The 23,794-nt window shown below is 39.8% G+C and overlaps 1 protein-coding gene across 1 annotated transcript in view; it reads left to right on the forward strand.

The window, feature by feature from the left end:
* Positions 1–23,794, forward strand: part of CSMD1 (CUB and Sushi multiple domains 1) — a gene marked incomplete at both ends in the record, with an annotated part of 1,655,719 nt that overhangs the window by 497,090 nt on the left and 1,134,835 nt on the right. The window contains one exon of the mRNA XM_081269879.1: positions 4,639–4,751. Coding sequence (XP_081126005.1) covers positions 4,639–4,751 — 113 coding nt within the window. The remainder of the gene's footprint in view (positions 1–4,638; positions 4,752–23,794) is intronic.

Raw genomic sequence — 23,794 nt, forward strand, 5'->3', positions numbered from 1 at the left:
TAATATTAGCTACAACATGGACAGCTTTTTGAAAAACATTAAGTCTCATACTTTATCCTTGGCATGAACTCTTCCAAATGACATGTAATGGGACCAACAGATGAACACAGTACAGAGCAGGGGGATTCCACAAAAATCTAATGAAGCTCTCAGTTAATAGTGGGAGGAACTGCCTGCTGGAGTCCTTATTTCTCAGTCTTAAAAGCTTTCGTGCAAGCCCTCGGTACTATCTTGCTGAAAAACTCTTCTTGAGGAGCTTGATTTCTTAGGCCAAGTCTTCATAAGCTATATTTTGAGGATAGTCATGTCGCCATATGTCCTGAAGTATGATATTACCAAATATTGAGGATTAATGTCAGTTTGGCAACATTTGGCTTTACAGAAATTTTCTTTAAAGCAATTATTATTTCAGAAAAAAAGATTTAACTTAGTGGTATTTCCCAATTTACTTAAAATATGCACTTGACATTTTAACTAAGCTGTAGTTTTAAATATATTTGACATTTTCAAATCACAAACACTGTAGATTATGCAATAAATACGAAGTGTAATTTTGAAGTGTACCTCTTTAATGAATTCATAACTCCCTCATTAATTTACAGAAAATTAACAATGCCTACTCTGGTCTTCTCGTCCTCTGAGAATTTGCCTTTCACTGAATTTGCCTTTTTCTCTCTAGCATTACCACTTCTAACATTTGAGATTATTGCAATGGTGTTAGTGATTTAAATATCTTAAATGATAATGCGTTGCAAAATAGTTTGGATCTATGACTAGGAGCAATTCATCCTAGTAATTTCTTGAAAAATGGAAGAATAAACTTCAGTTGTGAAACTTGTGCTTCTGAGGAGTGAACGTTTAGGTCCTAGAATTCAGAATGCTAAGCAGTCCTTCCCTGCTTTACCCTGCCATCACTCCCGGTTGACAGCTGTGCTCTGTCAATGACCCACATTGCTGAAAGTAGAGGGGAGGAGGAAATAGAGTAAATGAGATTCTACAGGACAACAGAACAGGGGTGCAAGTAGAAAAGACAGAAAGGAGGGACATGGTTGGACTGACACCAACCATACATTATTTTTTTTTAACTAGGAATGAAATTGATTTGTTGTCACTGTCCTGAAACCAAATTCCTTTTCCTAACGATTCTCTTTTTCCTCTTGCAAACAGTTTAGTTAGGGCCTCAGACAGAAGCCTGATGCTGTGAGTGAAATGTGTGGTTTCCATAGTGGAGACCACAGCATAAATTCAGACCCCGTACAACTCAACTCTCGGTGCCAGCCCCTGATTAAGTGGGCCAGGCTGGGTGTGGGGAGGCGAGTCTGTTGGGCAGGTGGTAAGGAATGACCACCAACAGAAAGGTGGACATTTGTGACTCCATGTACACTGTGGTCATCCCAAGTAATTTCAGGGTGTCATCACCTTAATTCTCCCATTCTAACTTTTAAAGTCACAGCATATGAAGAAAGGGGTCAAATTTTCACACGTTGTAGGTGATACCAATTTGATAAAGAAAAATGAAGAGAGGGCAGCTGATGGACTTCTCTTTTGTTTTGGTAACTCTCATTGGCATAGTACTTTAATGACCATGACATGGTCAGCTGGAGACCCATCTTTCTCCAACCTGCTCAATTCATGTTAGATTGCGTTCTTTTGCCCTCAGGTACGATTGAGTCCACTCCATTCCCGCAGGCGATGTCTGCACATGTTCATGCTGAGCTCCTTTTAACCCCATCACTGACATTGCCTTTAAGGGACCTTAGCATCATGGTGCTTTTACCTGAGATAATGTAGTTCGACTGTGGCTGTCCTCAATCTCTGTCCTTTAACGTAATCCCTGTTCTAAACTCATTAAGTAAAGAGAACACAAAATTGTATTTTTTACAGTGCTGTCATGTGATTTTTTTATCTAACTTATTCTAATAGAGATTTAAAACTTCAGAATGGTCAATTGCCAAATTAAAAAATCCTCAATGGTTTTTGGTTATTATTTTGGAAATAAATGACATTTTTAAGTGTTTAAATACTAATTGTTGGTTTTCTACTAAATTGGTTACTATCATTTTTATGAATGTTTTCTTGAATGTCTCTCAGACATTCTAATGTATTTTTAATTAAACTGCTTAACGTGAGATGATCATAGATTCACATATGCTTATGATAAATTTTGCAGAGAAATTCTGTATACTCCTCACCATTAACCCCAGAAAAGATACCTTAGGAAGCTGTAGTAAAATAACATTCCCAGGATGCAGACTGGGTGCAGTGTGGACCAGAACTCCCTGTCCCAGGAAGGGTTGCTGGGTGTATGCCAGGAGAGTGGTGCCTGGGTACTGGTGGGGGCACCTGTGTGTTTAGCCTGTAGGACAATCAGACACCTCTCCAGGGTGTCTGCACCACCTGTGGGTCCCAGGAGTCCCATATCAGCGGTCAATTGTGTCTTCATCCTACGCAGCCTTCACTGGCACCGCAGAGCGGTATAGTGCCATGTCTAACTGTCCTCACAGCTGGTGAGATGAAGCCTCTCACATGTTGGCCGTCTTCATGTCTCTGGGTGATGTCATTATCTGTGGCTTTTCCCCACTTCTAATTGCTACTGTTCTTCCACAGACAAGCCTTGAAGGTTTAACAGATATTCTAGATGCCTGACCATTTTTCTGATGTGGGGTTTGCTCAGATTTTTTCAGTCTTTCATCTTCTTAACAGGGTCTTTTCCAGAAAGTGTTTAAATTTTTATACTGTCCAATTTATTAGTTTTTACTCATTTGGATTCTAATTCAGGTGTCAAGTCTCAGAACTCTTTCCCTGAACTAGACCCTGAAGACTTTATCCTATATTTTTCTAAAGTCATAGATTTTCATTCACAATTGTGATCCACCTTGAATTAATTGTCACAAAGGTGTTAGACTAAGGTCTCGGGCATTTTTTGCAGGAGACTGGCAGGGCCATTCAATGGTTCCAGCCTAATTTGTCAAACTCTTCTACCAAGTTGCTTTTATACCTTTGTCAATTTGGGCATATTTGTACAGGTCTTTTCCTGGATTTTTGGTTTTGATCTATTGTATAATAACAAATATTGTATGGGTTTATCCCTTGGCCAGTGCACCAATAACAAATATTTTCACTGATGTAGATCCTGCAATTGGGTAGACAGTGTCCTTCTATTTTACTTAATTTATTTGTTTTCGTAATTGGTAGAGCTATTCTGTTTTGTTTTTTTCCTGCCTTCCCATATAAAGTATAGAATAATCCTGTCTATATTTACAAAGGTATGGCTTAGACTCAGACTTCTCCTTTGAGACACCTCCCCGAGCACAGAGTGACTGCTTTGCCTCTGGGGTGATGGCCAACTGCACTATTCTACGCCCTGCTGGTGGCCTCCTTTCCCCAGAGCACTGCCTGGTGTCTGGCTGCAGCATAAACATTTCAAGAGTGAAATGTAATTAGTCAACTACTTGGTTTTGTACCATTTTCGTGTTTTCTCATAAATTTTAATATACACACATATATAACTTGGCTTTTATTTGTATTTCAATTAAGAAAATGACTAAAATTGATCTATAAGAAATTGCGGCAGTATATTACAGTCATGTAAAACTAAAGAAGTATTGATTTTTTAAAAAATAAAACCCATGTAGAAAACTTAAAGTGATTGACACAAAATGATGATAGTAAACAACAAAATAACATATCATAAATAACATCATAATGTGTGCAATTATTCTATGACTTAACCCCGATCTGCTTTTAAGCTTGCTCTGTAATTTTATTAATCCATTGTTGTTTTATTTGTGCACAATCAATCATGACGATTGGCTCCAGAGCATGGATCCCACCACCTAGAGGAGCTGTAACGAGCACTTAGTACCGCAGGGTGCTGGCAGGCACACTGGGGACACAGGCAGGCACACTGCCTTTGCATCATAGCTTGTGCTCAGGCCACCCTGTCGCACATATCTGCACACACACCTACTTAATTAGGAAACTTTGGGTAAAATATAAATTGATGTAGTCTCTCTTTGGGCTTTGGAAAAACTGTTATTTTTCAAGTACTGTACATATTAATTACTATACTAGTCTCCTCACACAGATTTCTGGGTTTGTCATCCTTAAAACTTTCAAATATACCCAAGCGTAGTGATCATGAAAACCACTTAGAATCCAAAAGATATTTTCTTGTAAAATGAACATTAGGATGGATTCCTTTGACCTCAGCACAAGCAGAATTGTATGTATCTTTCTCTCAAGAGAAGCCAAAAATTTATTTAGCAGAGTAATAATTTAGGAGAGAAAGAAAGAATTCAAAGCACATGCAAAGTCACAGGGAACTTGAATAAGGGGGGCTGTGCCTTCCTGTGGTAGCTTCACATCCTGCCGGTAGAACAGTGGTGCATAATTCCTTCAAGAAGTGTCCTCAAAAGTTACTTAAGTAAACAAATTCTGGTGCTTGGTAATGCTTCAGTTCAGTCACTAGCAAAGTCACATGTGTGGATTGTCCGAGTGTTTTGCGGCATCCCGCATGGGTAAGACTTAAAACGACTTCATCAAGTACGATTTTCAGGAAAATGTGTGCCTTTTCAGTGTGCCATGTTCCCTTCAGCCAAACTCTGCTTCACCATGTTCCTCTTCTTTTGACTTTAGGCTGTCGGGATTTCAGCTGCCGTCCTCCATAGTGAGCTCCGGGTCTGTCCTCACTCTGTGGTTCACCACCGACTTCGCAGTGAGCGCCCAGGGCTTCAAGGCACTGTATGAAGGTAGGAGACTGCACTCGGCGCGCACACTCACTGCCTCCATGACCTGACATGCCACTCTGGGTCAGCCATGTTAGGAGGAAGCTTGCCGTGTGCATGGTTGGGTAATGATTGGCAGTTGGAAAACACTATTTCCTACAATTGCCAAATTTTCGAGCACTAAATATTCTTAAGTTTTCTGTTATTAATGGGACATTTCTTGCTTGGGTTGTCCTTTTGTTGATGTGTGGTAGGGAAGTTTTGAAAATATTGGATATAAATGTACTTGTATCACTGAGTGTTCAGTGTGAAGAGTTCACTCACAATATCCAAGAGTTGTATGAAACTTTTCTGGTACTGTTGCTGATCAGGGTCTGAGGAAAGGCAATTGCATGACATAAAATTTTGCTATCCAAGTTGAAGGTTTTTTATTTAAATGTATTCCAATTTGTTATATGTGACCACAGAAATATTTTGGTGTTACTGTTGTTGCATCCTTGCAAAGTGTGGGTATTTTGTTTTGTTTTTGTGTCTTCATATTTTGTAGTAGATACCTTTGAATTTTGCTATCATTATAAAGCTTGGTTTGGGGTGGAAATTTAAAAAAATGCAAGATTGAACTATAATAGAGGAAATGATTATTTTAGGCACTATGTTTGAATTGAGCTAGTGACACTAAGTATAGAGGCTGAAGTGAGTCTACTTTAGTCTTGTTTGGCACTGAGATTATAAATTTTCTTTCCTGTGTCATAAAGCAGCTATTATTGTTAATATAAACTCTGGAGGCTCTAAGTTAAAAAGCAATAATTATAAGTGGAATTATAAAGTAAGTCAACATTATTTAGTTTGGATGCCAAACTCTCCTAAGCCACATCTGCTCATGTTCTTATTTGTAATCCTCAGTACACCTGGGCACAAACATGCTTTGTGGAGAGTTTCAGTTTCATGTGGTTAGTGTAGGTGAACTCAGTGGTAGGAGATTATTGGAAAATTTGAGTACAGAATGTTCTCCTTACACAGATAGATGAACAGAATGATTTTTTCTTTGATTTAAAGTTGTTTTTGGACTGGTGCTGAGGACTATCTATTCTTCATATCCTAATAGCTTTGAGGATACTGCATTTGTGTATAAACCCACATCAATATCTGAAAAGTGTTAACCACCTTTAAGTAATTACTGTCAAGGAATAGTGTAATGTTTTGAAAGAAACAGGCTAGTTGAAGATTAATGGATATGGTTCTCTTTCAAATTCAGTCAGACCTACATAGTACTGCCTGTAAACCATAGATTCACATGGTTTATTTTCTACTAAGTTTGCAAAAGTATCACTAAAACAACCCGTATCAGCTCCTTGTGAAGCATGTCGTCTCTAACAAACATCGTGACAGTTGCTCAGAAGTCTGATCATGCCCCCCATGTTCTAGAAAGCCTGTGGCTTCCCTGTCCTGCCTGACATTGACACTTCAGGGCCCGTTGTGCTGGATCAGTTGATGTTGCAGGAAAGGTTGATGTTCAGTGGTTGCCAGGGGAATAATTCTATCAAGTCTTCTTGGAATATAATTGGTGTTACTTGTTGTCAGGATGGTACATTTAAAAAGATTGTTGGAACTGTCTCTGTTGGAGAAATATTTTCACATTATTCAAAAAGATCAAATAGGGAAATGACTAGAAAAGTCCATAGGACTGTAAGTTCTAAAATAAATGATTTTAAAAATGTGTTTTATGAGAAAGCGTTTGTCTAATTTAGATTTTGAATAATAATATGATAATATTGTCTGATATTTACAGGTAAGTACAGCCAGTATTTTGAAAGAAAAAATTTAAAAGAACAGTTAAATACAAAAGTGCTTTGTCAGCAAAGCCAAAATTTCCTCCATCACTTAATATCTGTATTTAAAATATTCCTCAGTTAGCTTGAAGCTCTTCTGAGAAAATGGAAATGCTCTATCAGGAGAAAGCAAAGACCCCCGTCGTCCTCATGTTAGCCTGTGGAGGGAGGGCTCTTCTGCAGGCCGGGGAGGCTCCCGGTGCCCTCCCCCATGTTGTGTGGATCTTCCCAGTTTCTCAGGGGACTGAAACAGCCGTGCCTCCCCCAGGCAGGGCCTGGGGGAAGCAGAGGTTTTATCAAGGACCGGGCGTGAAACGTGCAGACACGCTTGAATGCAGGACACCTGGTAGATGAACCTAGGGAGCAGGGCCACCAACAGTGCAGAGACGGGTCTCAGTTTGGTGACAGTGGTACTGTGATGATTCAGATTTCCTTCCACCCCAGCCCTTTTTATTTGAAGAGATTGCTCATCTAGTAATTCTTTGAGCCAAATAATATAATAAAATTTTGATGTATGATCCAAGAGCTCTAAAGGAAATTGAATTTAGATTAAAATACTAAATCAACTATTAAAAATAAAATTTTATAGTTCTTAAAGTAGGACTGCTTTCTTCCCATTAAAATTGGAACTTATTTAGTATTACCAGATTGTTATTTATTTATTTTTTAGATTTAATTTATTGGCTTCATCTGAGGAAATCTTCTAAACTTCCAAGATCTGTTGAAACATGATAACCTTGGCAGTGATCCTAATGTGGGCACTGAACTCCAGTGCTTTTGGCAGTAATTTTGGATAAACATTATTTACATAAATTATTATTCATATGTGGAAACATTAAGGTACATAATGAATGTGAAAACAATGAATTAAAATATTCCAATTAATGTGTTCTAAAAATCAGATAGAAACACTTATAAATTTCCTCCTAACATTGCTCACTAAAAGTATTTGACTTCCTGCATATGAATCTTTTAGGGTCTTAGCAAGTAAGTTCATAGTTATTGAAATCAGCACATTTTCATTAGGAAATGCAGAATGAATCTAAAGTTACTAAATTAATAGAGTGCTCTTGTAATAGTTTATCTGCCAGTTCCACCCTTCAATAGTATTCTCCATTGTGAACTACATAATTTGCATAAATTGCTGATGAATTTAACAATAGAAAATATTAAGGTTATAAGGTTATATATAATTTAAAATAGGACAAATGACTATAAAGTTTCCTGTATGTGCCCAAATTTGAAGTACCATGTCCATGAATAGCATTAATTCCTAAGTTTTTTGCCTATCTTCTTTCAAGATCTTAGTTAATTAAAATATAATGATGTGGTCATTAAACTTATCTGTGTTCTAAGAAAAATGTCATCTGGGAGGTAAGAAAATTGTGGAAACCTTGAAAACCTTAGGGACGAGGAGTTAGCACATCTACCCAGCCACACAAGGAGAAGGGCTCTCCAAAGCTGGCCACTCTGCAGCTGCTTGTGTGTGTCTCAGGTTTTAGAAGGGAATGCCTTTATTTTCCTAAAGCTTCTACTTTTTAGTAACAAAATAATTTAATAACAAAAATGTTTAGTAATTTAGTAACAAAAATGTTGGAAACACTGGTGAGTGCATGGTGAAATCTCCTGGGCCAAGCATTTTAAATAAAATCCCATTTGTTACTGTGCATCTTTACTTATTCCAGAACTCTTTTCATGTTTCATGAAATACTGGGTGATTTTTCAAATGCTGACTTTTAATAATGTAAGCATTGAATATATTTTTAATATTCAATTTTTGTGAATTATTTACCATAATTTAGGTTGGTTTCTTAGGGATCGTTTCATTTCATTTTGTTTTACATGAAATGAGTTTTCTTTGAAATTGCATTGTTTTCTGTCATCCAGTTATTTTGTGAATAACAAAATTTGTGTATAATACAACTTACATTTGGATCAAAAACAACAACTCTTTAAGTCCTTGGGTCCTGTGAGTGTTTATCCACTAGGATCAATACTTGCCGCACATAGGACATTTCTCAAAAGTCAAGTTAATTCCATAGATTTGGAACCAAATTTATTTTTAACTATTAGCAAATGCTTTATTCATGGAATGCCAGATTAAAAAAAAAACATAAATGAAAATATATGCATTTTGAGATGGATACTTTTCCATAATGAAATTGGCAAAGCAGAGGAAAGGGCAGCAAGGGTTTCTTACTTAAGCAAAGCCAATGAGAAACGAAGGGAACACACAGCCTCTAACCCACCCAGCCTGCAGCCGGGGATCACAGAGTCCTGCCTTCACACACTCAGCATTTATCTCAGCTTTCAAGGTGCCATCTTCAAATCTGTTGGCCTTCAATTTTATGCATGAAATTATAAGAATCAGATTATCAGAATTTAGTTTAATGAACAAATCCTGGGGGTATAGTGTGGAGGAATTCCATATTACTAAAAAGCAAAGCTTCGCATATGGCAGGAAATTGCTCTTCATATAAAATAAATAGCTTGTTTATTGAAGTGGGAAAATGCAATTGCTGATAAAGATGATCTAAGGGACTCCCTTGGATTCTAAGGAATTCCATCATGTTTGTTTTTGTCTTAAAATCATTCATTCTATCAGCCATAACAGTATGTTCTGCCAATTAAAGTATATGCCTCTGTGGACAGATGATAAATGATTGATAGATAGACGGATGGATGCCTGGGATTGTGTAATGCTCTACATGCAGTTCCTATGGTGAGGCTGTAAACTACAGTAATTAAATTTCTTAAAATCCCCCAAGTACTAACAAGTGAAAGTAGGAACTCAACAGCAATCTACATAACTTCTGAAGTTGTATTTCATCACCACTCACCATCCTCTCAGATATGGTTTATCTGTGAGCACACACCTGTGCGAATACAAATCCATGCACACAGGTACATATGTATTTGTGAAGGATCATGTTTGCACAGAGAGGGTGTGTGGCGTGTGGCTAGACAATGGGACACATTGGGTCACCCCACATACTTTCCAGGCTTTCACTTAGCATGTCTGGAACCTTGGAACAGAGCCTGTCCCCAGCACCAGTGACAGGAGGGAGGAACGGGGCCCACCACGCAGGCTGCCCTAGGAGAGCAGGCAGGAGAAGGAAAGCCAGCCCCCCCACCCCCGGCAGGGTGATCTTGAGGTCCATACTGACTTCCTCTGGAGGCACGTGGTTCAAGCTCGGGTGCTGGGGCCTGCTTTATGCCAGGACCTGAGCTGAAGTCCCTGAGGAAGGTAGACAGGAGGAGGATGTTTCTGAGTGAGGAAGAAACATGCAGGAATGTGGGAAAATCAAGCGAGCAGCCGTGAGCAAGACAGGCTAAATTGACAGAAGAGGGGAATGGGTACGGGAGCTGGAGTTGAGGGAACTGGTTCCCAGAGGCCACAGGGAGCCTGGATCAGCCTGGCCTGGGCTCTGTACATTGTTCAAATTGTGAGACAGGAAACTTGTGCTGTGAGGTGCTTCGAAACAAAAACAAACAAACAAACAAAACTGAATTCATTTCATTGTACTATGAAATAAAGTAGAACATTTTTTGTAGGTCTATGCTTCAGTTTTATAACTTTGTCAACTTTGGGTTTGTAATTCATAGTTTTAGTGTCCAAGATACATGCAGGCAGAAGGAGGAGAGATGGGCTAACTGAATTCTGAATTGCTACAGCACTTTGGAGCCATCAGATGGCACCTACTATGCCCTCTCTTGTGGCCATTTTTCTTTATGACATTGAGACAAAAATTGAGCCTAAGAAAAATGTGAATCCTTCACATTTGACAGAGTAAATATTCAAAGATTCCTTTTTACAAAAACTGAGGAACAATAGGTCAAAAAGTATAAAGTGACATGTCAGGTGGTAAGTTCCAATGTTCAACTGCATGCTAGGATAACTATAGTTCAAAATAGTAGTGTGTATTTCCAAACAGCTGGTAGAGACAGTTTTGAATAAACCTTCCAAGTAGAAACAATGAATTCATGAGGTGATGGGTGTTAAATATGTTTTGATTATTATTTGATTACTATTCAATATATGTTTGTACTGAAATCAATACACTATGCCCCATAAATATATACAATTATAATTTTAATTGAAAACAAAAGTTAGTAGTTGCAGAGTTCTGGGGCAATCTTGAGGTCTTTGATCTACTTTGAGTTGACTCTCATTCAGGGTGAGGGATAGAGACCTAGCTTCATTCTTCTATATACAGATAGCCAGTTTTCCTAGCACCATTAAATAGGCTATCTTTTCTCTAACATGTATTTGGCACCTTCATCAAGTACTGTGCCCACATGGGTCAGTCTCTGTGTCTTCTCTTCCATTGGTCTACGTGTCTATTTGGATGCCAACACCATGGAGTTTCTGTTACTATAGCTCTGTAAGATGATTTGAGATCAGGTTTTGTGAGGCCTACTGCGTTGCTCTTCTTGCTCAGGATTTCTTTGGATATTCTTGGTATTTTATTCTTTCAAATAAATTTTGAGACTATTTTCCCCCTAGTTCTGTGAAGAATGTCATCAGTATTTTGATGAGGTTTGCATTGAATCTGTATCACACTTTTTGGTGGTATGGTTGTTATGACAATATTAATTCTGCTTATTCAGATCCCTTCTAAGATCTTCTTCAGGCTCTTTTCCAGTATTCCATAGTTTTTAATATAGAAATCTTTTTACCTCTTTGGTTATATTTATTCCCAAGTATGTGTTTGTTTTTGAATATATTGTGAATAGGATAGTTTTCCTGATTTCTTTCTCAGCATATTTATTATTTGAGTATAGGAAAGGGATTGAATTACATATGTTGAACTTGTATCCTGCTAATTTTCTGGATTTATTTCTCAGCTCTAGAAATCTTCTGGTAGAGTCTTTTTGGACCTTATAGGTAGAGGATCATGTCATCAGCAAACAGAAAATCTGACTACTTTTACAGGTTGTATCTCTTTAATTTCCTTCTTTTGACTGACATTTCTGGCTAGAATTTCAAGAACTGTGTTAAACAGGAGTGATAATAGCAGCCATGAAAATCAAAAGTACATTGAGATTTCACCAGCTAGAGTGGAAGCCATCAAGAGTACAAATAAGAATAAATGACGATTAGGATATGTCAATAATGGTAACTCATACATTGTTGCGGGGACTGCAACTTAGTGCAATCAGTCTGGATAGCAGTGTGGAGATTCCTCAAAAGAGTGGGAATAGGACCACGGTATGACCCAGATGTTCCACTCCTCAGTGTTTATCCAAAATAATAAAATAAGCATACTAGAATGATACAGCCACATTAATGTTTATAGCACTACAAATCACCATAGCCAAGCTATGGTACCAGCCCAGGTGCCTGTTGACAGACGAATGGATCAAGAAAAATATTGTATATATACACACATAATGGAGTTTTGCTCAGCCATGAAGAACAACAAAGCCATGGCATTTACTGTTAAATGTATGGAACTAGAGAACCTCACGGGCAGTGAAATACACCAGACTCTGAATTTCAAGGGTCAAATGGTTTTCTCATATGCAGAAGCTAGATCAAAATAAAGGGGAAAGGGGATCACATGAAAAGAAAGAGAGAGCAGCAGAGTAGAGAAAGGGAACAGACAGGGAGGGAGGGGGATGGGAAAAGGGGTGAACGGCGCAGTGAAATTGACCGAATCATGCTGTGTACATATATGACTATACCACAGTGAATTTCAATTTTTTTGTGTATCTGTGAAGCACCATTTAGGAAAACAATAAGTAAATAGAAGGAAGACCAGTAGAACATAGGTAGAGGAATGGGGGAGGTAGGAGGGAGGGAAAAAGGAAGTACTAGGTACTAAAATAATATTTCTTGCATGTATGATATATCAAAATAAACCATACTGTTTTGTAAAACTATAATGCAAGCATTAAATTTTTAAAAAATAATCTACTCATCTCTAATTTAATTTTAGCAAGTAGTTCATATTCCTTTCCTTCAAAACCTAAAATAAAAACTGCTGGTGAGAGTTACAGCTGAAAGAATGGAGTCTGACTTTCTCTCTGTTAGGACTTCCTGTCATCCAGAAGTCTCTGCAAGGGCACTGGAGTGATGTAAAGACTCAGAGGTTCTATGATCCTCTAAATGGATCCTCTCTAGAATACAATCGTCTCAGTATCACCCACCAAATTAAACACAAACCAGAAATGAGTGAATACTCATTTATCCATTCATCATGATTCACTTTTCTGAGCAGAGTGGCCTATATCTTCATACATCCCTTAAAATCCCAGCAGAGAAAGCGAATCTCCTAAACAGAGCCTTGTGGGTCTGGGTCGGATTGAGTGATTGACTCTGGGGCCAGGCGGGGCTTCGTGCTGCCAGTGTGTCTCTTTGTGGGTTGAATATATTTGGCATTTCCCTCTGACACATCCCTCAAGCAGAATTTTCTTTCTTTTCACATCCATGGGTCTGGATTTAGAAAGAGCAGCTAGATTATTACCCTTCAAGCTCCAAGCTTTATTTAGAATGTCAGCACTGATTTATGTCTCCCTTAAAGTGATTACCCAAACTCAGCCTGAATTAAAGCATAGCGCAGGATGGATACACCTGAAAGGAGGAAGCTTCCTGTCTGAGGACCGCGATAGCCACGGAGTGGCCATCCGCTGTCCAGGCCTGCTCTCGGATACTGCTCAGATTTCCAACAATCGCAGAGGCTGCAGCAAATGTTCAACTCCTAGAACCTCTCTCCTCCTGAGGTCTCAGGTGCCCTAGGCTGGTGAACGCTGGCTTCTCATCAGTTAGGACACCCTGTCACCTCTCTGCAAGAAGAGACAGCAATTATCGCACTAATCCTGCTCAGGCTTAGTTACCAGTACCCAGGCATCTCTGTGCTCATTCTGCAGAGTTCTGCACCACCAAGTATATCACCAGCAATGTGAGATGGTATGACAACACTTGAAAATACTTACCACATAAGCTCTATAGCTCTGACATACACAATTGTATACTTAAAATGCATTAATAGGGTAGATTTCATGCTGTGTTCTTACCACTAAGGAATAAAATTTTTAAAAAAACTAACACTTTTAGTGTGTTAATACTAACATTTCCAAAATACCAAATAGAGAAATGAGTATTTTCCAAAGACCAACTTTAAAACACTCAAATAGAAGATGCATAGCTGCCATAGAAAGAAAATTTATCCCACCAACCTAGGCTCACCTGTTACCTGTGGCAACTGATAGATCTGATGGAGGAATAATAGATAAAGATACTGTGGGCAGTCTGGGAGCCTAGTGAAGGCACAGTGCCACAGGAAAGTGGTTTCCAGCCCAGCTCAGAGCAGGAGGGAACTTTTGCCCACAAGGGGCTGCACCTGCATGCAGCACCTGGGTGTGGGAATGCCTCACCTTCCAGTTCTTTTTGAGGATGCCTGTGATTGATCTGATCTTCTGAATTTGGGGTCATGGAAAACCATTAAGCTTCTATGAATCTTTGAAGTTATATGCCCACATTTGTATGCATTTGTGTTTTTCTGAGAAAAGTGTTTCTTGGACTTGAAGTTCTCAAAAGTTCTCCTTCTAATGAGAAGGACAGAATGGCATCTGCTGACACAGGCCTGGTCTGTTGACCTGCGGCACTATGGTCTGATTACTGGAGCTTATTCTATGACTCATTTCTGCTCTTGTGACTCCGGGTTGGAGCAAATACTCACCCGGTTGTAATTTGGCTTCACATAGAGGCCTGGAGTGGAAAAAAAAAAGGGACTGTCATATTAATATCAATGTAAATAGTCTAGTTCCAATGAACTGTGATTTATTAGTTTGGCATTTTGATTTTATATATTGGTTCTGTGTACATAATGTGCATTTTCCCCTGAGAGATGAATCTGCTCTAAGCCCTACAAAGTCTGCTTTCTGATTCAATAAAAATAGACCATCATAAATTCAGAAAGATAAATTTCCTTGTAAGGCCAATAGAGATATTGACCTTTCAACCTGAAAACACACACACACACACACACACACACACACACACACACACCCCTACACATTGCTGTGCACTGCTGTCCTTCAAGCATCATCCTAAGAAAGGTGTTTTATTTAAAATTCTAGCTCTACAAAAAAGAATTAGTTTCAGCCCTGTATGCATTGGCCTGAGGGGATGCAGGATGTCTGTGATACATAGAAGTAAAGAAAAATTTAGCACGATCTCATTTAGGTAAAAAATATGTGTATAAGCATGTGAACCCACATGTGTGTGTGCTGATGTGTCCATGGACATTGTATATAGAGCATACACACATGCTTGTGAGCATTGGAAATGTGCCCTGGAATGCCTCATTAGTTAATATGAATTACCTGGGGAGGAAGTAGAATGACAGGAAAGAAGTACCACTGGATTTTTTTCTGCATTATTTAGGTCACGGCAATGAACATTGAAAAAGTTAGATAATGAACATTATAAAGTAAGAAATTTCTGAAGATGATGTGTAAATTAATATTCTTAAGTGGATCTCTGGCTCTTAACTGGAAATTGAATGAAAAGTTGAATCAGGTAATTAAAAGTCCTCTGATATATTTTTTCAAATGATTGAGTTAATGAGTTCTAGGACCAGCACTGTAGCTGAATTTTTTTTAATAAGAAAAAATACATACTCTTTAAAAATCTACTCTCACAGAAAATAATAGCCTGTGTAAAAGAAACACAATAAAAGGCAAGTTAATTCCACAGAAAAATTACCTCCAAAAATATTATTCAGAAACAAATTAAGGTATGGTTTTTATTTGTACTGGGAAGGGATTCCCAAATCATGAGTAGTTGCACTGTCAGTCCTTGACATATTTCATCTTGATTCATAATTAAGATTCCATCCTTTGTAAACAATAATCTCCAAGGTTTTTTACTTTTTTACTCATTTTTCTCCCTACTCTTTTGTGTTATAGACAAATTGCTTACATGCTTACATAAACAGTATTTGATAATATGTAATCTTAGGCAATGTTTGAAAAACAAATTTTAAAAAAACCAAAACTTTATGAGTAAAAATGAGATGCTTCTCTCTCTCTCTCTCTCTCTCTCTCTCTCTCTCTCTCTCTCTCTCTCTCTCTTTCTTGTTCTTGTCCTTAATATGGTATTTCATTGCCAGATAGGTGACCTCTCCATTAAGTATCAGCAAGCCTTGACTATTTAACACTTCAAACAAAGAGCTAGGGAAAAATTAATTGGTCACTTCTTCTAATTGTGAATTGTCTAACCTTCTTCCATGTGATGTCCCTCTCTCCTTTTGAAGTGATGCCTCTTTGCTCCTTTTTGGAACACCCATGTCTGCCTCTCTTCCCACTTCTCTGGGCCTTGTCTGGTTTGCCTAGCGGATTCCCAGCAGTGGTGACCCCGTGTTTTCTCAGCATGCAGAGGACATGTCGTGGCTCTCAGTGGCTCCTCTTGGTTCCTAAGGAGCCAGCAGTTGTGTTTTGGCTGAGGTTACTTTCTGTTGTTCTCAAATCATATATAGTTTTGCTCTTCTATTGTTTGTTGTTTTTGTATTCCTTTTTTATTTCCAAATTAGCAAGGATACACGGTAAAAAACACTGAGGAAAGGGGACATTACCTTTCTTAGACTTGCTTCCAATTATAAACAACTAGGCAATATAAGAGGATGTGAGAGAATGACATCAATTTAGATTGTAACCAGAGAAAAATGTGGGCATACATTGAATTAAAAGAAAAGGAACCAAGACTGCTGAAAATAAGCACTAAATATTAAAATTAGAACAAAAATGTATTATAGTTTCATACATAAATTCATTTTAGTTTTAGAGAGGGAGAAATGTCTCCCTGTAAGAGTCGTTAGTGAAAGACATGCATCGTATATTAAATATAAGTAATCTTTAGCCATATGCATATGGAAAGAATAAAAACAAAACAAAACAAAAAAAAACTTCCCTGTCTGGCAGCTAGTGAATTCAATGAGAGATGTACATCTAAGTCATAAAAAGAGATACAAACATCAGTTTCATCTGCAGAGTCCCCAGATCAGTCTTTAGGAAAGTCAAGGTTCATTTCCACTTCTAAATTAGCACTGAATGTGCAAATTGTCTTTATTTATGGTATTCTTGTTACCTGAGGTTGACGGGTCATGTTTCTGCATCTAAGTAGACTTTATTCTGCAGTTTCTTTCTTCTTTTCATTGGTTTTCTTGGATGTATCCGAGGAATGGCACCTTTCAACCTCACTTGATCACAGAAATGGTCTTTACCACCACAAGGTTCATGTTCACAGCCATGGACACTTATGATTTTATTCTTGGTTTCAACAAAATGAAGCACTGATATTATTAACAACTAGAAAGATGTCATGTAGAATTGTGCCATTGGGTTTGTGAGTTTTCCTTGATCAGATAGTTCTTTAATTGTACATTTCACTTCTCCTTCCTTAGTGCTAATCAGGGCAATGTCAAGCTAGATAAGATGTGCCTCCAATTGAGTCCAATCATTGATCCAAAAAGTGACATACAGAGGGGAAATTCACTTCAAATAAAGAAAATTTATGATTTCTGCAATTATTTGCATTAGCCCCAATCTTTTCTTTAACAGCTAACAATAGGGGCTGGGGTTGTAGCTCAGTGGTAGAGAGCTCGTCTAGCATGTGCAAGGCTCTGGGGTCCAATCTTCAGCACCATATAAAAATAAACAAATAAAATAAAGGTATTGTGTCCAACTACACCTAAAAAATAAATATTAAAAAAAATGCATCGATGTTTAAAAAAAGCTAACACGAGCTAACATTTAATTACATGAGTAAGCTCCAATACCTACATGGCAAAACTACAAGTGGCCTCCCTATATGTTTTAACTAGTTTCCTTGAAGATCTTTGTATTTCCATGACATGATCTCATATTTCATTCATACCTTCAGAGGACGGGGGGAATAACCCTATTTAATGAAGAGTGAGTGTCTAGGTCTATTCAACTTAGAATATGAACTTATATGTATCTGATGAAGCTTTGGTAATCATTTCAATCAAACTTATCTTGGAGATTTAGGTTTTGTTTTTTTCAATTATGCATGTATTTTCCCTAAAACATGTTTTTTAAATATTAGAATAATGCAATGGAAAGCTACATTTGGGGAGGAGAGGAGGGTGGGAGAGTGGACAGCTGGTGCGTGGGACATTTCAGTTTCCTCCTGCAGATCTGCCAGGGTGTAGGAGGAAAGCAAATGGGAGAGTTTGTGGAGGAATAAGATGCTGGGCACATTTCAGCTTTGGATGCATTATCCATCTTAACTCACGATGAGATTTCAACATTCTGCATCTGATTTTTCGTTTCGTAAGACCTTCACACTTGCTCAGAAACTTCCCATATGTCAAAATACTGACATGTATATCAAAATTTATGTATTTACTTGACTTTTTTGGGAAGAAGATCTTAGACTTATGAGTCATGGGAACAGTTGCATCTTCATCTGGGTGTAGTGATAACAAACTTATATTTGTGTCACTTAAATTCACAAAGTCAAAGGAACTAGCTAACATGTCATTACAATTAATCTTTATACATGTATTAATGATGATTCAGAAATATAAATGTTATCACTTTTAACCTACTGTATAAAATTAATACCAACATTTTGGAGTCTACATTTAAACAATGAATTAAATGCAACATTACAGTGTAATATAACTTTACAATATCACATGTAACATTAGCATGTTTAGCATATTTAGATTGAGTTTCAGAAAAACTGAAATCCATTGTTTAAATTTTCCCCAGCTTTAATACAAATTACTATTTTGCCCACTAAACTATTGAGTCACATCGATATTTTAAAGTTTTAAAAAATGTGCATGTTATGTGATTTTTCATTTAATCCTTACAGGTAGAGACTTTATCCTACAGAGTTATTCTAAAGTAGAAGTTTTCTAAATGTCACATTGGTGTCCTGTGGCAGAGAGGAGCTGTGGTGCAGGTTTTTTTTTTTTTTTTTTAATTGGCAGCTTTCCTGTGGAAGGCCGGAGAGTGGATATTTTGGGCTACACGGCCCATCTGGCCTGTGTCCCTCTGCTCAACTCTGCTGCTGGGTGTGAAAGAAGCACAGCACTCAGGCACAGGAATGTGGCGGTGTGCCAGCAAAACTGTCTGCAGAGATGGGGGTTGAGGGCTGAGGAGGGAGTGAGGGAGTGTTCCCTTCTCTGGGACCCGGGTGTCCTTTCCTTCTAGGTCAGCACAGCTCCCCAGTGTGTCCCACTTTCTCATCCAGCAGACAGCTGAGCCTGGAGCAAGAGGCCCGAGAGGACCACATCTCCTCTGTCCATTTACCAGGTCTGCTGTCACCGTTAGGGCAGCTCTGTGGGCACCTTCCTCTGACACCCGACGGCTCAGGAGTTTCAGTGAATAAGTCTCTGTATTGGGGTTGGCAGTCAAGACATGATCCAGCGTTGTTTGAAAGCACAGAACTTGTTGGGGTTGGGGACAAGGGCTGTGTTGGGCATGGGGGTGGGCATCTGTGAGTCTCTGGTCTCCCCACCCGCTCTTCCAACTTCCCATGTCTGTGTTCTCTTCCTGAATCCCCCATTCCTTCAGAAGTTGGAACACTTTGCTTCAATTCCTAAAGTTCTTAGGGGCTTTAGGATGAAAGGTGATACCAGCTCATTAAAGTTCTTATTTCTCTCTTCTCATGGCCCAGAGGATCGTGTGTAGATTTATCAATACATTTGGCTACTGGGGTATGATATTCATGAGGTTGGGGGAGAGAGTCAAGTTCCACGGATCATCTAATTGTCCACTTATATATATTTCCCTACATTTTGTCACTTTGAATGTGGAGAACCAGCAGCTGGAGGCGCACTGTGAATAGCTCACATCTTTGTACTTACTCTCTGAAGGCGAGTGCACTGGGTGCTTTGCACCACTTGGGAAGAACATGGGGCACCTTACAGTATAAAATTGTCCCGGTGGAAAACGCCCGCTCAGCACAACTGGAGTGTAATGTGTGCACTCTGACGCTCACTGCCATCTGACAGCTGCTTGGTCCCTCTGTGAAACGAGTTAGTGCTGTCATTTTACTAATAGACCAAAAATAAAACCAGTGGTATTGTTTTCAGCAGGCAGTCTGAGCACATCGCCTCCCTGCTCCTCACAGCCAGGCCTGTTTCTGGAAGAGCCTCGGGAACATAAGGCAGCTCCCAGGTACAAATTGAGGGACCCAAAGCCCTCTCAGAATGGGATTGCTTAGAGTGGACTCAAACTGGAAATAACAATCCTCAGTTCACAAACAGGGACCGAGGTTGACTACCCTTTTTATGCTCATGTGACTAGTGTGTAGCTTCTGCCAGAATTTAAACCATTTTTACTCTTAGAAAATTGAAAGCCAAACCTGGGTGGGATGCCTTTGATATATTAAGCTATCATTTTTCTTTTGGCTCATGCATTCTAACCTAAATATCCCCAGTTGACGTGGGCCATCAGTTACCCTCCTTTAAATGAAACACAGGCTGTTTTGTCTTTTCCAAGGAACTGCAGCAGTGAGGGGGTGTCCCAGATGAGCACTGAATGGTGGGAATGACAGCTGGGACCCTGTGTGGCTCTGAAACTAGGCCCCCTAGTTGGCTGCAGCCTACTGCAATTGCTGACTCCTGGGCCTTGGGCAAAGAACTTAATCATCGTATGCCTCCATTTTCACATCTCAAACCCAGGAGAGTAGTTGTCAGACGATCGGCATCACAGGCTGCCCATGAGAAGTGAGATGTGAAAAGCTCGGAAAGGGCCCTGCCCACAGTGAGCGCCACCTGCTGTGATGACTGGCTCCTGGTGTCACAGCACCAAGGTGGCCTGTAGTTCAGGTCCAGCTCACTGATGCTCAGCTTCAGCTGGTCAATAATATTGGCCATCCTAATGTTGAATGTGATTGAAATGAATTTTTAGCATAAATAATATAAATATAAATGGATCATAAATATAAGTCATACAAATAAAATAACATAATACTTTTTAAAATTTATTTTAATTAGGTATATAGGACAGCAGAATGCATTTTGATTTATTGTACACAATTTCAGCACAACTTTGTTTCTATGGTTGTACACGGTGACTTACCATATCTTAATTAAAAAATCTTACTATTGGCTAAAACTCACCTGGGTTTTAAATTTTTTATTTAATGATATTAAGTATCATCTCCATCAAACTCATTTCTCCATATCCAGAGGCCTCCTATTTATATTTATATTCAATATATGTCCAAGCTCTAGAAAAGCCTTTATTGAATTTTGTTATGAAAAATGTATGCACACAATTTTAATTAATACTAGAATAAAAAGTAAATGCTTATAAAATGCAAGGCTGGCTGGGCATGGGATCACATACCTATGTTCCCTTAGGAGGCTGAGGCAGGAGGATTCTGAGTTCCAAGTCAGCCTCAGCAACTTAGTGAGGCCTTGGGCAACACAGTGAGACCCTGCCTTAAAAATTTTAAAAAAGGGCTGGGGATGTGGCTCAGTGTTTAAGCACCCTGGGTTCAATCCCTAGTACCAAAAGGAAAAAAAAATTAAAAAAGAAAATGCAAGGCTGGTAAATGGTTTCCTTGACCACCAGATGACAAAGATAAAGATGACCCACACCCCTGGAGTATCCCACACCCTGTGGCTTTTCAAGAGGGGCTGCCCTGAGCAGTGTCACCCCAACTTAATGGGACTAGAGCCTGACCTCCCTGGACAGCCTCACGAGTTTTGGGTCTTGGAATACACACTTGAGAAAAGTGCCCTGAACCTCCCACTTTCCCAATCCCATGGAGCCCCTGATGTCCCTTCTGCAGAGAGTACGCCACATTCCCCAGGACCGCCCGGTTTCCGTTTTCCCTGGGTGTGCTACCTGTGGCAAGTCTAGGTGAGTAAAGATGAGACCTCTCGGTGCCGGAACACCTGGGCTACAGTTTAAGACTGTCGATGAAGGACATCCCCTGACGCAGGCTTCACTGGACCTGCTCCACAGGTAGAAACCATAGCACGATGTACCCTTAGAAAGGCCCTTTCCAGAGGGGCTTCCAGAGGGTCCAGCTATACTCTCCCTTGGTATTTATACAAAAGAACTAAACGCAGCATGCCAAAGTGATACACTTGCACCCGTGTGTGTCACAGGACAGTCACAGTGGCCAAGGTAGGGAACCGACCTAGGTGCCTGTCAACAGATGAATGGTAAAGGACAGTGGTATGTTCACATAAAGGTATATGCTTAGACATAAGGAAAAACGAACTTATGTCCTTTGTAGGAAAATGGATGGAACTTGAGACCATAATTTTGAGTGAAATAAGTCTGATTCAGAAGAGAACCGCATGTTTTCCTTCACAGAGGGGAAAAGGGAATGTCCAGAAAGTGGGAGAGTAGCCATTAGAGGAGAGGGAGGTGATGGGGAGGGCAGAGGGGAGTGGTGTGCTGGGTCTACACTGAGGTCATTGTGTCTTTAATGCTGTGCCAGGATGCTGAAGTGGACCCAGCATTCTGCGTCACCGAGACGCTGGAGAAGCAAAAAGGAAAAGGAGAGACTTGAAGCCAGGCATTTGTCCAGGAGACTGTTCTATTTCTTACAAATACCCATATTTATTAATCCACTTAAAAAATAAAGATCTATGATTGGGGATAGTTTTAATAAGTAGATTACAATAAATAAGAACATGCATTTTGATTCACTCAGACTTTGACATTGACTTGCTTTTAGGGTATTTACAGTCACTTATACAGAAAACTATGTTAAATTTAAGCTATCACTAAAATTCACCTTTTCTGAGGTTATAGACTGCCAACATTAAAATTAATAGAATACAAAAATGTATTCTATTTTCTTCTCATAAAATTGATATTTCTGTTGCTCTACAAGTATTTACCGACTACCTAATATCTAATAGACCTTTCCTAGGAATCAGATATTCAGCTTTGGGCAGAACAGACAAAACCCCTTTGCTCATATCTCCCTGCTCATGTAGGTACCCCTAGGGAAAGAAGGGGGGGACTGAAACGCGCAGCCCGTCACCTGTGAGAACCGTTAGGACAAGGTGGGAACCCAGGGTCAGTAAGGGTGGGACCAGTGAGGACCTCAGGGTTAAATAGCACTGTCGGGAAGGTTTTCAGGAGAACGAAGTCAGGGAGCAGGCAGAGGGATTCAGGGCATTCATTCCTGGAAGCAGAACCAGGAAGCATCCGGGGAGCCTGGGATGGGCTCTCTGTGGTTAATTTGGGATAAATTTTAATCTGGCCACCAACAGAATTTACTAGATGAAGCTTTGAGAAACAGGGATCTGGGGGTGACTGAGGTTTCTGGAGGTGGAGGACACGTCCAGGGAAGGAGAGGTCTCATGGGTGGTGTGTGGGGAGAGGACTGGGGGGTCCTTTGTAGGTGAGGAGCATGGAAATGACAGTAAGACACCCAGGGCCGATTCATGTCCAGCGGCTGGGTTTGCAGTGTGGATCTCAGCAGAGGGAACCAGGACGGAGATGAGACCCTGGAGGTCTGGCCATCAGATGAGCTCCTGAGGACAGAACAAAGTGCTGGCCACTCCAGGGTTTGGCACCAGAGAGATGAGGGGTCCCCGTGCCCAGACAGGAAGTGCAGCTGGTGAGGAGGAGGAGATCTGGAGGGTGGGCTGACCTGGAAGCTGCTGAGGAACTCCTCAGGAAGAGGGGAGAGCCCTGCTCTGTCCAGTGGTTCTAAAGTGGTGATGGATAGACGACGGGGTGATTGCTACCAGCACTTCGCCACAGGGAGGTCACAGTGGCCTGCACGAGGACAGTTTGAGTGGTCTGGAGTGTGAGACTCTTACTGGGATGAGTCAAAAGAGCATCAGAAGAGAAAAGTTTGGAATAGCAGGGAATTCTGCTCAGAAATAAAAAGTAGAATGGAAAGCTATAGAGCAGGGGTGGAAAGAGGCTAGGGAAAGGAAAATGTTTTCCTTTTTCTTTTTTGCTTTTAAGGTGGGAGAAATTATATGATCTTTCATGGTCATGGTGATGTGTGAGTAGAAAGAAAAACCAACAATGATGGGGAGAACAGCTGAGCAATATCGCTAAGCAAGCAAGGCTTCCTCTTAGGCAAGGGAGAAAGGGCACTGGGGCAGATGCCCGCAGGTGGACAGGTGAGGGCAGAGGGCTCACGGTAGCTGTTTTCTCATCCCTTCTGCTTTTCCCAGGGAGCAGTACTGTTCTACTCCACAGCGTATTCTAGGGGAGTGCTCTTTGGGAGAATGCTCTTTGGGAAGGATGAAGGGGATATTGGGA

Source organism: Spermophilus citellus, assembly GCF_964194105.1.
Source record: "Spermophilus citellus genome assembly, chromosome: 16".
In the NCBI taxonomy this organism is placed as follows: Eukaryota; Metazoa; Chordata; class Mammalia; order Rodentia; family Sciuridae; genus Spermophilus; species Spermophilus citellus.